General features: G+C 35.3%; 1 protein-coding gene across 1 annotated transcript in view; it reads left to right on the forward strand.

The window, feature by feature from the left end:
• IGF1R (insulin like growth factor 1 receptor) overlaps positions 1 to 16431 on the forward strand; it is a 363516-nt gene that overhangs the window by 65279 nt on the left and 281806 nt on the right. The window contains exon 2 of the mRNA XM_031955519.1: positions 3957 to 4502. Coding sequence (XP_031811379.1) covers positions 3957 to 4502 — 546 coding nt within the window. The remainder of the gene's footprint in view (positions 1 to 3956; positions 4503 to 16431) is intronic.

Raw genomic sequence — 16431 nt, forward strand, 5'->3', positions numbered from 1 at the left:
TTCAAATTGGCTTTGTGACCCTGGGCAGATCACTTAGCCCTCTTTGCCTCAATTTCCTCATATGTAAAATAAACAAGAGAAGGACATGGCAAACCACTTTAACATTCTTGTCAAGAAAACTCCAAATGAAATGATTCAACAAGAAGTTAATCTAGTTCCAGACTTTCCATTTTAACATTATTCTGAACAGAAAATATCAAAAATGTTTATTAAGTGCTTACTGTATACAAAACATCATGCTAGGTATTGGGAAAGATGTATAGTTAGATAAGATACAATCACTACATTTAAACAATTTACAATATATTAAAAAGGTTAAATACCAACATAGACAGCTGTAATATGTTACATAAGAATCAATCAATGATATTTATTAATATCCTATTATTTGTATATGTGTGTATGTGCATGTATATATGTAGTCTAGGTGCACAAGTTACAAAGGCATAAATCAAATAATCTCTGCCCTCAAGAAACTTATATTCTGTGAGGGGAGAAAACATGTACACATACATATTTATGCAAAATACATACAAGATAAATACAAGGTAATTTTATGGGGGAAGCAATAGCAGATAAGACTAGGGAATTAAGAAAATATAAAACAAAGTACTTTTGGTTTATATCAGGGGTGTCAATTAAAAATAAAGCCACCAATCCATATAGAAGGATCCCTGCAGGCCACATATTGACTTATAGTTTTAAAATGTAATATTCTCTAAGTTTTATTGGATTTTTATTTATTTTTCAAAATATTTCCCATTTACATTTTAATCTGGTTCAGCAACATGTAGGTAGAGTTTTTGAAGCCTCTTGTCTAGAGTAATGACATTCTGACTGACTATCTAGAGTCGTTGCATGTGGGACCAGAAGTTGAAGAAACTAGTGGCAAAGATTGCTGACTTTAATAATTCTTTCCTTTGATCCTGTTCATGTAATTTTTTACTTAAAGGCCTGGATTTATCTATTGTGGATGCCTTGCTTTGTCTCTTAAAGACATTAATTTACATCTGGTGACTTTTGACATTTGGTTCCTTATACTTAAAAGTCTCCTTGCCATTATCTCTTTGATTCTATCCAAATAGACTCCTGAAAATGTGAGCTTGACAGACAGGTAAGGTGCTACCACCTCCATGATGATCAGCCTCTCCAGAGTAGACATATCCTTCTTTAATCTCACTCTTCAAGAAGCAATTCTTCCATTCTTAAAATTCTCAGACTATTTACTTTGTAACTTCACCTTTGCATATAATCATTTTTTATCTTTTAGTATAGATATTTATGTATATCTCACTACTTCCACTTCCTCCCATCCCTACTCTCTCAATATAAGCTCCTTGAGAGTAGAGACTGGAGCTTCATTGCTTTTTTAATCTTTGTATCTCAATGCTTAACACAATTTATTATGTAGATAGTAGTAGATGCTTATTCAATAAACATACCAGGAAGGCTTGAAATCTTGGTAGAATGATAAAGCTTCAGACTGATAGTCAAAAGACTTGATTTCTACATCTAGTTCTACTCCCAATTTTTTTATGTTTCAGATTTCTCATTTTTAAAATGTTAAGTTAGCATTAAATGATATTTTAGGAACTCTCAAGTTTACTATGATTCTAGTTTATTTGATTCCTTCTCTCTTCTTTACTCCTAATATTTGTCAAAATCTGTTGATTCTTCAGTTTCACTCACATTCACCCTTCCACTTTTCCCTGATGCTACTGTCTTAACTCAGCCCCTTATTATCATTCTCTTCTTTCTCTCACCCCCACCCCAAACCTGGACTACTGTAATAAAATCTGAACCAGCCTTTTCTAATATGTTCTTATACTCCACCCCATATATTATTCCTTCTAGGCTACTTTATTTGAATTGGGAAATTATGGGAAATTTTGGAAAAGAGGACTTTGAATATATTAAGACAATCCATGTCAGCTCAGAGACTTAATTCCTCTACCAGTGAAAGTATCAAAGATTTCAGTTATCTTTACTCTTTTACTCAGGAATATGTGTTGACTCTGTCTTCTGAAGAAAAAGTCCAAAGTCCTTATGTGATACTTGTGTTCTCTGCAATCTGACCCAATGGCTTTCCTTGAGCCTCATGCCCTAGTATTTCCCACCTATGTGTGTCTTGCTCATGCTCTTTCCCATCTCTATTTCCTTTCTCTCCAGTTATCTTTCTTTGTTTTTCAAGGTCCAAATCAAAAGTTCGTGTGTGTGTGTGTGTGTGTGTGTGTGTGTAAGAGAGAGAGAGGAAGGAGAAAGACAGAGACACCTTCTTTGACCACTCTAGCTGCTTCCCCCACTCCCTTTGAACTCTCATAGGTTTTTCTGCCCTACCACTCATATAACTTTTCACCTAATATTGTGTGGTTATTTTACCTCTTTGACTTAATTTTTAATATGAAGGGTTTGAATTAGATTACTTCTAAGATCCTTTCCATTTCTAAATCTCGTATCATTAGATTGTAGCAACTGATGAACTGTATATTGAGAAGCAACATGAAATAATGGGAAAAAGCTAGGAAATTTGCAATGAGGAGACCTATCTGGGTGCAAAGCCCACTTTTGAAACTTAAGAGCTTTGTGAGTACAGGCAAACCACAAAATCTTGCCAAGTCTCAGTTTCCACATTGGTAAATGAATATAATAGCCATTGTGCCTACCTTACAGAGTTCTTGAGTGTCAAATGAGATGACATGTGGAATGATTTGCAAAACATTTGAATAGTATCTAGGATGTGACAGGCATCGTACTAAATACTTTACAAATGGTATCTAATTCAAAGCTCACAAACAACTGTTTTGAAGTAGGTGCTATTATTATTCCCCATTTACACTTGAGGAGACTCAGCCAAACAAATTAAATGATTTGCCCAGGATTATACAACAAAGTGTCTGAGACTGAATTTGAACTCAATTTCTCCTGACTCCAGGTCTATCTACTACTATCCAGCTGCCCCTTAAGCATTGTATAAATGTTAGCTATTATCATTTCCCTTATTAGACTGTAAGTTCCTAGAGGCAATTGGCTACCTCTCCATATTCACCACAGCATGCAGCAACGTGCTTTACTTTGGATTAAGGGAAAGCAGTTACAATCCTAAAAAGATTTAGTATTAATTTTTGATGGTATCACTTCTCAAAATACCAAGAAGAGATAGTATGAAGGTTGAGGAGGAAAGGTGTTGATTCTTCACTTAAAAGTACTACAAATGTCCTATAAACATCACAATCTTTTTCAAAAAAATTTTTGGAGCCTGGTTTTGAGTTAGCTGTAAAATAGGTATACATTACCTAATGTCTGTAATTAAATCTGAGAAAATGTGATGCCAGGTAAAAGCATCATTTAAAGGGACAATTAGTTTCATAGGAGCAATGTTATAGAAATGAGGGATCAGGAGAATGGCATAGCAGGATCTTAATCTTTTACCATGGGATTTGTTATATTGTATTCCTGGTGTTATGAAAATCCATTCTGGGTAAATCTATGTAGGGCATGCCTCCATAAGTGCACACCAAGGTCAGGGAGAGAATGGGGCTATGAACTAATTAATAAAAGAAGACAGCATAACAGACTTTCAGCCCTTACTTAAATTACCCCATTTCTAGGATATTTTGATCACTTTGGCCTAGTTGGTTACTTGGTATTGTGCGATATTTAATAATATTTACAACGGTTTTGAGGTTTTTTCCTACTTAAGAACTAGTGTATTATATTATCATTTGGAAGTATATAACACATACTTGACTACCAACTTAAACTGAAGGACTCAGAAAGCAAGAGTTTTCAGTTCCATGGCTAAAGTTGGTCAATAATTATATTTTTATTTCTTTAATAAAAAAGTGGATTTCTTAGAAGAGTTGACCACATTCTAGGGTTGGTAATGTTTTCAGAGAAAATATTTCCTTTAACTAAAATATGTCTTGCCTTTTCCCCCTCTTCTTTTTTACTTCTAGTTTGTGGGCCAAACATTGACATTCGCAATGAAATCCAGGAGTTGAAGCGACTAGAAAACTGCACAGTGATTGAGGGCTACCTCCGAATTCTACTGATCTCTAAGGCAGAAGACTACCGGAACTTCCGATTCCCAAAGCTCACAGTCATCACTGACTACTTGCTGCTTTTTCGTGTGGCAGGCTTGGAGAGCCTTAGTGACCTCTTCCCTAACCTTACGGTCATCCGAGGGAGAAACCTTTTTTATAACTATGCTCTGGTGATCTTTGAGATGACAAATCTCAAAGAAATCGGGCTGTATAACCTTAGGAATATCACTCGGGGGGCCATCAGGATTGAGAAGAATTCAGACCTCTGTTACCTCTCCACTGTAGACTGGTCTTTGATTCTGGATGCTGTATCTAACAACTATATTGTGGGAAATAAATCTCCCAAGGAGTGTGGGGACCTTTGTCCAGGGACAATGGAAGAGAAGCCATTGTGTGAAAAGACAACCATTAATAATGAGTACAACTACCGCTGCTGGACCACAAACCACTGTCAGAAAAGTAAGAGTTAAATAAACTGATTTTTATCTGCTTCCCTTCCCCCCTTTTCTTCCTCGACTTCTTTCTTTATGTAAAAGTAAATAGTTCTGGTAATCCAGGTGGCTGTTTCATTTAATGAATCAGTATGCCTCCCATTTCAGGCTTAGTTTCCTAAAGGTAGATCTCAGTTGTAATTCTTTTCACATCTTAGACCTGACGATGTAAGGAAACATTAATGTGTTATTATTACAACTGCTGTTTCGGCTCTGTTATACTCGATAAATGTATTTGCATATATGTATAATATAATATATACATACACGTGCTTAGGGCCAGAAAGATTACTTTATTTAAACTTCGCATGCTGCATGAAAAAAAATGTTACTGTGTTTACACTTAGTAACTGTGTAAGGCTTGTTGGTTGGGGATGTATATGTCTTTACCAGAACAGATGGTGTTTGGGTTGAAAAGTTGTATTGTCAGTCCTGTAGCATTCCTGGATTGTGATTACATAAAAATGGGGGGGGGGAAATTAGCAGTTAAGTCTAAACCCATTTGTAAGGATTAGTTTCTCCCACATGTAAGGTGGTGATCACACAACTTTTAAGATTTTTAGTAAATAATTTACTTTGGTTTCACAGGGACATAGTGTCTGAACAATATGGTTAAGATGAGAGATGACTAAACTGGAAGTCAGAAGATTTGGGTTATAGTTTAAGCTCTGCATCTAAATTAGTTATATAATCCTGGCAAATCATTTACTTTGTCTGAGGCCTCAGTTTCTTACTAGTAATAAGTATCTGTCATATGGCACAGGATTGTTGGTCAGAACTCTCTTCTGCATGAAAAGTTTAGAAAGCATAAGGTACTATATAATGTAGAATGGTGCTTTTCTGTGTTCAATTGAGTCACTCCAGAATTTCCTTATTTTCGCCTCATTTTGATTTAGTTACAGGTAATCCTTCCCTTAACATGATCAGAACCTTGGCAATCAGATCAGAGTTGTTAAAATATCATGTTGATTACTCTCAGCAGACGTTTAAGTGGTAATGACCAGGAGGATATTGCCTGCCAGTAATCATATTAGGGAAGCAATCAGCTATGTCTGATGATTGGTCCTGTAAAACTGAAGCTTTCCTCCTTGTGTTCTTGCCATTATGAGGTACTAGTAAACTGTGGAAAAGGAGAGGAAAAATTAATGTGAACCACAAGGACCTAATGGTTTGATCCCATTTTGATCTCATTTATAGTAGGGAAATAATACCTTTTAAATCTAAAGTTGGTTCTGTACTCAAGATAATTTAATTGGTCCTTGGGTCTGGATATGTGAGTGTACATTCTTTTGATAAGTACAGGAAGACCACTCACCTCTGAGAGGGCACGATGCAAGATCTGTATAAGACAAGTATAGTTACAGTGTTTAGACACTGTAATTGACATTTAAAGTATCATTGTGTGTTCTGCAAGCATTCTGATGATCCTGTTGCAAGATCTGTCACTCTATGAACCATGCTTGATTGAAATGGGAGGAAAGCATTGCACCCAAGTTACTGTAGAGATTACTTTAAATTGTTACTTATTAGCCACATCTTCTGCTGTAAAGTACTGGAAAAGTGAACTATTAAATAAATGAAAGCTATTTTCTATTAAAATATTAAGTAAAGAAGTATTTTCTATTAAAGGAAGAATTCAGAAGTTCTTGGTTTTGATCAGTGGGGGCAGAATGGGGTGTTCCCTTCTCTAGAGAAAAACAACAGCCCCAAACCCTGAAACTAAAACCTGTCATCTTATAACCTTCTTCTGTTGTTGAGCATTTTCAAAAGTAGTTAGACTGGCATTCAGATAGTAGACCTACAGTTCACCTATGAACTTATATGTGGAAGCCTCCCCAGCTTAATTGGTTCTGCCAGAGCTGGTACGGTAGTAGTTCAGCCTACTGGGGTTATTTCCAGGATTAGCTCCACATGACCATGAAGCATCACATTTGGACTTTTCATGTGAAGAAGTATTGTAAAAAAGTTTAATTCATTAATTGTATCTGTGTTACTTAACAAAAGTTGATTTTTAAAAAATTTTGTCACTGCTCTTTAAAAAATGCTATCTAGTAAATAGAGTGGTAGGCCATATCAGTTTATTCAGTTTTTATAAACTTCTAAATTATAATTTATATAATATATATAATTTCTATGATATATAAATTATAAAAACTTCTAATACTGGGCGAAACTTTTCATAGATGTGCACCATCAAGAAATTAGATAAAAAGGGGGAGAGATAGTAGAACAGGACAAAATCCATGAACTCCACTAGGAAAAAAATTCTGAAAAACCATATGTGAAAGTCCTCTGAATTTCATGAATGTGGGTAACTTATGTGGGAACTCCATCTGCCATTGCAGATTGAAGCCCAACTATGACCTAGATGAATCCTAGGGGAGATGCTTTTGATTAAGTATTTTACTTGTTCCTGGTCAGAAACAGAATTTGAATCCTGGTCTATTTGACTAAAAGCTCAATACTCAGTATTCCATGCTGCTTCATATAAATATATTTTCTTTACTGATAATATTTTAATGGCATATTCTTTAAAAATTTTCAAAGTATTTTATTTTTCCAAATACATGTAGTTTCCAACATTCATTTTTGTAAGACTTTATGTTCCAAATGTTTCTCCTTCTTTCTCTTACCTTCTCTCTCCCCAAGATAGCAAGCACTTTGATATAGATTGATATGTGCAATTCTTTTAAACATATTTCCATATTTGTCAAGTTGTTCAATAAAATAGACCAAAAAAGAAAAAAATGAGAAAGAAAAAACTATCAAGCAAACAAAAAAGTGAAAATACTATGCTTCAATCCATATTCATTCTCCACAGTTCTCTTTCTAGATGCAGATGGCATTTTCCATCCCAAGTCTATTGGAATTGCCTTGAATAACCTTATTGTTGAGAAAAGTCAAGTACATCACAAGTCCATTACTATGTGTAATGTTCCTTGGTTCTGTTCACTTCACTCAAAATCAGTTGGTGTAAATATTTCCAAGATTTCCTGAATCACCCTGCTCATCATTTGTTCTATAATATTCCATTATATAAGTTATATACCATAACTTACTCAATTATTCCCCAATTGATGGTTATTCATTCAATTTCTAGTTCCTTGCCAGTGGTATATTTTTATTACAAGGAAATAATTTTTAGTTATTAACAGAAAATAAGGAAATATGACTTCTTTCCTCTCTGCTTGTTTTCTAAATTAAAGCATTCCATTTTTGATTCTTCTGGTGGTTTCCTAATTAGAATATTATTTTTGTAACACCCCCTCACTGATTTTTTTTGTTTTCCCCTATAGTGCTTTGCTCATAGTTAGATGTTTGACAAATAGTTGTTGATATCTCTCCCCTGCTTCTACTTAAGTATTTATTACTGTGATTACAACATGAGTAAGATTCTTAAAATATTGTAAGCATTACAAGTCTCATTTGTAAAACTTTGTGTTCTAAATTTTTCTTCTCCTTCCTTTAACTTCTCCCCTCCCCAAGATAGCAATCAGTCTGATACAGATGAAATACAAGAGTCTCTCTTGATAATTGCTCAATTAGAAAAAATGAAATACCTCCCTTTGACATTAGGATAAGAACTAAGAAGATTATCTTAAAATATAAAATATAAACTAAATCAGAGTCTCTAATAGAAAAATTTAAACTTATGGTAGGGAAGGAGGCTATATGATTTAAAATAGACTAAAAAAAGCCATGCTGGGAAAATAAAGAAATGTTTAAAAAGTCTGAATTCATCTGGCATTTGTAACACCTTTTAAAGTGCTTGTTTTTATATAGCATGCCTAATATATAGCAGAAAATGCCAGCAATATGTAATTCAAGAGGAAAAAGTACTTTATGTGGATATTCTAATAGTTTTCATGTTTATAAAAATCTACTAAACATTAGGATAGAAAAGTGACAATTGTTTAAGCCTTGGAGCATTATTAATAAAGAGACAGATAGTCTTTAAAACTTTATACAGTCTATCTAAAACTGTAACTTTTCTGTTAGAACAGTATTATTTTATATCTAGTGCTGCTTTTTTTTTCTCTTTTTGTTTGTTTTTGCTGAAAGTAGGCAGAAGTATGCAGATGTGTTTTTTGAATGAGGCAAAGGTTTGTCAGATCTTGAAGTACTGATACACTGCAGATAGGTTTAATGGTCATTGGCAAATGAGCAGGATAATCTCCCCCTTCTCTCCTTCTAAAAGTCTCTGTCTCTTAATTTGCAGAGATTGAGAATCCATTGAAGACATAATGGTGGAAACTGGGCTTGTGTTCTTGCTCCTTAATTTTTCAGATTTAACCACTTTGCCATTTTCTCTACCTAACTACCTAATGTTAGCCACTATCAAAGCATATTATCATGAAAAACTTCTGAAAGGTTTGAAAATTTACTTATAGATTCAACCTTGTCCTTTAATAATTATATTGTACTCGTGTGTCTTTTATTCCAACTGCTTTTTCAGTGACTGTTTGCTCAGTGGAATTTCCATTACTTGATTTCAGGTAAATACAGAAAAATAACTGCTAAACTTCTATCTCTAAGCACTTTTTAACATATCAGGATAAACAGCTTGTGGTCTGCTCAAATCACCGTGATTGCAGCCAGGAAATCCATGAAGGCGGTGAGCCCAGCCATGTTGGAAGCTGACTTAGCTGGTGGCGCAGCTTAATTTCAATTAAAAGGGCATTGACTGGCACCAGCAGTCCTAGAGTTTGTTGCCTTTCATCCCAACTCCAAATTGAGAAATCAGAAAAATAGCAGATCAGAACCTTCCGATGAGAAGAGAGTAAATTACTCACTTTATTGACAAACAGTGGAAAGTTTTTTCCTCTTTTGGATTGGGTCAGATATTTAGAATAAAGGCAAGGGGTATTAATAACAACGCTTCATTTCCCCTACTGTCTTTGTAGTTTACCAAATGCATCATTTCAAGGTTCATCGCCCAGTTATTTCCACTGTTTGAAATGAAAAGCTGTCTTTCAGTTTTTTGTAGATTGCTAACCAGTTGAGCCCTCCAGGTAGGGACCCATGACTCATTAATAGTTCAGTGAGTCAGCAGTTGGTTTTGGGGAATTGCCTGATCTTCTAATATGAGACCCCACGCATGTGTTGTGTTAAGAGGGAGTAGCATGCATTTGGATATGAGCAATCTATTAAGCATCTGGAAATTTGTATAAGTTAAGCCCTTGTGTTCTGAAGCCAGCTTGGGCTTCTTGGCTTCTCCTCAAATCCCAGGTGTTTGCTACTTCTACCTAGGGAAGAATAATACTTGCTAAGATGGAACCCTCACATTGTTTTAAGGAGTCTGGGAATCTAGCCTGATATGTCCAAGTCTGAGCAGTAATAAGCATAGGATTTTGTTCTGAATTGATTGCTAGGTTTGGAAGCCATTCTTAGTTTTGTGGCACCTTTTCTTTCTGTTTCTAATGTAAATGAAGTAGCAGCAAAGAACTCAGTATAAAATAAAAACAAGAGCTCACATTTAGATACTGCTTTGTAGTCTGCAAAGTGCAACAACCTTAGTAAAATCAATAGTATTTTCTCTCATTTTACAGATGGATAAATTGAGAATCAGAAAAGTCTTTCAAAGAGAAGGCTAAATGAACTCTTGTTGGAATTAGAGATTCTTGAGAGGATCCACAATGGGTTGAACCAGATGACTTCTGAGGTCCCTATTAGCTAGTGTAAGTCTATGAACTTGGTCTGGATTCTAAGTTCAGTGTGCTTTTCTCCATACCCAGATACCTCAGGTTTTGTCATGTGTGCTTGTACTGAATGTCAGGCCATAACCCATCTGAACTCTTTCTTTTGGAATGGTGTGTGTGTGTGTGTGTGTCTGTGTCCCCATCCATCCCTTTTTCTCTTTTCACAGCCAAAGTGATAGAAGAATATCCTACTAGTTTTAAGTATCTAGAGATGCACTGATCTTCTGCCTGACTTTTGGATATTTATAGAAAGAGATTGATAGGATATTCCTCTCAGTTAGTCTCTGTATTTCTGTTTTATAGATCTCCCCTGTACTTCTCAGAGAACTCAGTAAAAATTGAAGGTCAGCCCATTTATCCATTCCCTTCTTTTCATTCCAAAATGTCTCCATATGAAGGGAAACCCTGAATTTTAATGGTTTTGTCCACTAAGATTTATTCCTTTCTTCCATATACATGGCCTCTTGGCCTGTCCGGCTCTTCCCACTTCCCTAGTTTCAAGATAGGAAGGATGCTATACAGCTTCTTCTAGCCATCTGACCATAACTAAGTGTCTTGTAATCCCTTTTTTAAGATTTTTGGGAATTGAATTGCTGTTCCTTCATAGGAAGAGGCTTCGAGCTATATATGATCCAATGAATCAAAAATTGTCCATCAATTTCCAAATTTCAAAATTTCCATCAAGGCAAGTGACTTCTCCCAAAACAACAATCCAACAACCCAAAGAAACCTGAGCTTTGGGTGCACTTTGCCCTCTGCATAAGAGATGTCTCCAATCCCCCTTGTGGCCATTCTTTCCTACCCTTTTGAGAGCTCCCTTTTTCTATAATCCTGGGACTCTTTATCTACCAAGCCAACTGACTTGGAACTCTGTTTATGTATAGCCAATTAACTAAACAATCTGGCAGTGACAGGCAAAGAAAAGCATGTGAAGTCAGAAAACTGGATTGGGTTCAGATCAAAGCTCTTCTACATACTATTTATGTGATTTCAGGCAAGTCATTTAGTCTCTCAAGCCTCAGTTTCTTTATCTGTAAAATGAGGGATTTGGATAAGGTGGTCTGTAATGTCCCTTCTCAGTTCTAAATCTATGATCTATGGTGGAATGAATTCCCAATTACTTTCCATGATCTCCATTCCAATTGTGAACTCATCAAAATAGTAAATTCTTTTTTTAAAAAGAAATAGTCATCTTCACCTAGTCCCACTGAGTGTATTTCTTTATGACTTTATATAGAGTAATAGTACTGAATAGTACAGAGTTTGTGGGTTTGTAAAAGAGAAATTACTTGTGAGAATTAACTTTTTAATTTTTATCTTAAACACTTAATAATTTATTTAAAAATTCTTTCCTTCTTAAATTTTGGGATTCCAGAATATATCTCTCTTCCTCTCTTCATCTCTTGAGAAGGCAAGCAATATATCAATTATATATATATATATATATATATATATATATATATATATATATATATATATATAAATTGTGACATCATGCAAAAATTTTTATATTGCCCATATCACAAAATAAAGCAAAAAAAATAAAGAAGGCAAGAAAGTCAGTTTGCATTCGGAGTTCATCAGTTCTTTCTCCAAGAGGTGGATAGCAGTTTTTTCATCACAAGCCCTTTGGAATTGTCTGGGATCATTGTATTGATCAGAATAGCCAAGTCTTTCACAATTGATCATCATCAAAATGTTACTGTGTACAATATCCTCCTGGTTCTGTTTACTTCGTTTTGCATCAGTTTGTATAGATCTTGGCCATGTTTTTCTGAAACTACCTCCCTTGTCATCTTGTCATTTTTTATAGCACAATATTGCATCATTACAGTAATGTACCACATCTTAGTTAGCCATTCCCTATTGAGAGACATACACTCAATTTCCAATTTTTTACCACCACAAAAAGAACTACCATAAATATTTTTGTACATATAGCTTCTTTTTCTTTTCTTTTTATCTCTTTGTGGTATAGATCCAATAGAAGTATTGGGTCTAATTCCAGATTGTTCTCCAGAATGGTTGGATCAGTTTACTACTCCGCCAAGAGTTCTTTAATGTACCTATAATAACCATTTTGCAGATAAAGAAACAGGCTCAGAAAGAATAGCTACCTTACTTGCTTTTGGTCATATAGCTTTAACTCTAAGAGAGGGAATTGGAATCTAACTCTACAACCAGCATCCACTATGTTATACTTCTTTTACTGCCTGCAGGAGGCATATTGGAGGCAGGGAAATTTGATGGTGAGAGAAAGCTTTTCCATCTGTGACACAAGTAACATTAAACAGGGGCCATTTGTTGGCAGGACACTTAAATATCATTTGGAGTTAAAACACTAAAGTGTTCAAACAGATCTGTCAGGAATGGAGCTGTCCAAAATGAACAGGTTTCCATCTGCAGTGTCCTGAAACACAGTGGAGTTAAGGTAGGATTGGCCGGTAGGGCTTTGGAAGGACCTTTATTTCTTGTGCAACAATAAGAGAGATATATTGCAATGCAGTAACTCCATTCAGGACAAGGTCTTTACCTTTAAAAAGAAGCATGAGAAATTGAAACAGTATAGAAATTTGTTAATGTAACTGTTAATTGGGGAAAAAAAAAAAAACTATATGTAAAAAGAGAGAACCAGGAAGATCTAGTTGAAAGATTAGATTTGGAGTCAAGAAAGATTTAGATCCAAAGTTCTGATACTTAATAGTGGGCAGCCTAGGTGTTATAGTGGTTAGAATGCTTTACTTGAAGTCAGGAATATGAATTCATATTGGGCCTTACTAGACATTTACCAGCCGTATGACCTTAAGCAAGTCACTTAATTTTCCCAGCTGTAAAATGGGAGTAAAAATAGCACCACTCACAGGTTTGTTGTGAATATTAAACGAGATAATATTTGTAAGGTGCTTAGCACGGTGCCTGACGCCTAGTAGGTGCATAATACGTATAATTCTCCTCCCCTTCTTCCCCTTCATAGCTGTATAAGCTTAGGCAAGTTATGAAACCTTTCCAGGTTTTATTTTCATCATCTGAGAAATCATTATAATTACCATTTTCATTGAATTGCTTTGGGGAAACTACTTTGTAAAAAAAAAATTGAAATACTATATAGACCTCAGTTCTATTTATCATTTTAGTTCCAGTTTTGTTTTTATTTTGCTGTATGACTGTGAATGTCATTTTATCCCTCTTAGTCTCAGCTTCTTTGTAGTACAATGAAGGGCTGGGAAAAAATGATCTGTGAAGAGTCCCTTCTGCACTAAAATTTTATTATAAGGTTCTTCTCCTCTCCAGCCTCTTATCATTGTTGCAGGCAGTGATTTTTGTTTGGTTGATGGCAGTGCTGCCTATTGGCATGTTGCATAGTTCTCCATAGCTTAAAGAAAAGCTTTTAGCTCTTTTTTAGGTGTGAGTGGGTATGCTGCTATATGTTGAGTATGTATACATACACACATATATATTTATATAAATTGTTGGTATAAACAAAATTCATTTGGCCAATGAACCGTATAAGTTGATGCTACCTACAAGTTTGTTGACTTGAACAAAGAATGGGTAAGCCTGAAGTCCCAATTCCTTCCTTTTCTTTCTTAAAATGAAAAAAATATATAAATATATATGGCTATGGAATAGAGTGGGATGGAGTTTCTTTGCTTAACAATTAAAAAGCACATTTTTACATAAAACTGTCAGTCTCAAATAGTGTTCTAAGAATACATGCTTTGCCCATTCCCCTTTTTTGGGGGGGCAATGATGCTTGTTTTTTTATCCTTTTCCTCCTGCATTAATAACACCATTTTTTCCCTCCACATCTCTCCCCCCTCCCCCCCAGTTAATAGCAGGAAATGTACACTGGATCCCTCTGTCCTTGCTTAGACCTTCCGCTCAAGGATATCAGGTGGGTGGGAAAATGCTGTGTGGGAACATTAGGCATGTTAGGCAGCCAGGCTTCTATTTAATTTTGTTACTGAGCAGAAGTCGGTTTTTGTTTTTGCATCTCCTTCATAAACAAAGGAAAAGATCTTTGCTTCCTTCCGTGCAACTTTTACGGAAATCATGTTGTTGGGGAGGAGGGTGCTCATGAGTCTACACAGTGCATTAAGTGGATATGTTTGGCCTCTCAGGGAAAAAAAATGCAAACTGAACCAAGGAATAATTTCCTGTGTATTCATCTTCTTTAAAAGTTCTAATGGAAGAAACTTTGATAACTGAAAACAGAAGGTTATAAGATGCCAGTTATTAAAGTCCAGTGGCTCTTTGAGGTCTTTAATCTGAGGGGGCTTTTTTATATTTAATAAAGTTAATACTAGTACAAGGGAGCCTTGCTTGTTGACAGCCATTTGTTATTATGGTGGTGAGTTCTATAGTCAAATCTAATATTTGTACCCAGTGTTTCTCTGGGGAGGAGGATCCCAGCTGCATTTCTCTGACATCTGCTCTTGGCAGCAGATCTATGAAGTTGGGGTTGCCATACTGGATTTCCGGCTAGAATCAAAGTGTTTGGATGGCTTCTAGCAGCTGCTAGGGCCGAGGAATTGGGCTTAAAAGTGAAAATGGGGGAAAGATTGGGAATAAACAGCCCGCAATACAGAGAGACAGAAAAACAGATAGAGAGAGACAGACAGAGAGAGAGCGTTAGTGTGTACTGGTGAACACAGCAGGCATTTTGAATTAAGATTTTTCAAAAGATATTAGTGCTGATATATGGAATAATGGAAGCAACTCAAGTGCTTATAGTCAGTGAAGAGTTGCTTTGTTACTGGGTTAGTAATTCAGTATAAGGGTTTTCATTCTGGCTTCTTGACCTTTTGAAAATTAATGGTATTACCAGAGTATAAGTCTATCACTCAGATATGGGCCAGGTCTGTTTTTATTTTGATTCTAGTAAGGGATAATCTTCTGCTTTTCTGCCTCAATGAACCTAAATAAATTAGTACATTAAAAATATTTCTGCTGAGTAATTATGCAGAAGTTTCACTTAGGTTTTAAGCAAAGATGCATTGGCATGCTAATTCCATTCATTTTTCATTCCAAGGAGAAGCAAGAGGACCTCAATTATACAGGAGAATGTCTTGACAAATGGATGCTGACACTATGCATAACTTTATTTTTCTCATCACCATCCCCCAAAATAATTGCATTTCCTTCCCACTGTCACCATTCCTTCCATTACCACCCTCCACCCAACAAATTCATACACTCTTGACCCTCCTTTTGAATTTTTGTTGCTAACCATTGTGGGGGCTGAGGCTTAAAAGCACCTTCACCATAATCACAAGTGGAATCCTGGGAATGTACAGTTCTCTCAGAAGAATGTTTCTTTAACTCAACAAATCTGTCTTTTAAAGATCCCTGTGGGAAGATCATTAGAAACTATACAGTGGGTGTTCAAGAGGAAAGGTGTACCAGTGGGTATGCTTAAAGAGAACATTTTCTATTGGTAGAGAATTGTTGATATGACACAATTCCTTTTTTTTTTAAACAGTATATAATTTTTAACAGAAATTCCAGTTTTATGAGGCAAAAGTGAAAGCATTTCATTAATTGCAAAATTAATTTTGCTGTTTTGTGGATAGTCTATAGGCTCAGGTTTGTTATATGCTCCAGTAATATAAAAAAATCAAAATATAAAAAGAAAACCTTTTAGTATCTTAGCTACTTTATGTCAATTAAATTGTACTTTAAACATACATTTTGTGACAGGGAACCTACAGCCCTCCCCTTCTTAGCCCACAGAATGATCTCCACTGGTGGATTCTTTTTACTAGTCTATTCATGGTAGTTTTGATGATGTAAAAATAAACAGAAGATGAAGAGCTTTGAGCAGTGGCTAAGTAGTCCAATCAGAATTCTAAATTGAATGATCAGGTAATACAAATGAAACCAGGCTATTGAAGAGGATGGTTTAAACAATATATGAATATCAATTTCTCTCCCTTTCTTTTCCTTGTCTTTATTTCTCTTTCCTTCCTCTTTTTTCTTCTTATCCTATGTGAAACTTTCTATATTTAATAGACACATAGAAGATATGTGATTAAGATAAAACTTATTCTTTCCTCTATACAGCTCTATTTTTACAAGTAATAGTGATGTAAAGTTATATATAAATTTATAAGAGAAATGTGAGTGGAAGAGGTTCAAAGAGGAAACAGTTATTACTGGGTAGTGGTAGAAGAAATAGTATTAGTCAAGCTTCCACAT

The sequence above is a fragment of the Sarcophilus harrisii genome, chromosome 2, assembly GCF_902635505.1.
Source record: "Sarcophilus harrisii chromosome 2, mSarHar1.11, whole genome shotgun sequence".
NCBI lineage: Eukaryota > Metazoa > Chordata > Mammalia > Dasyuromorphia > Dasyuridae > Sarcophilus > Sarcophilus harrisii.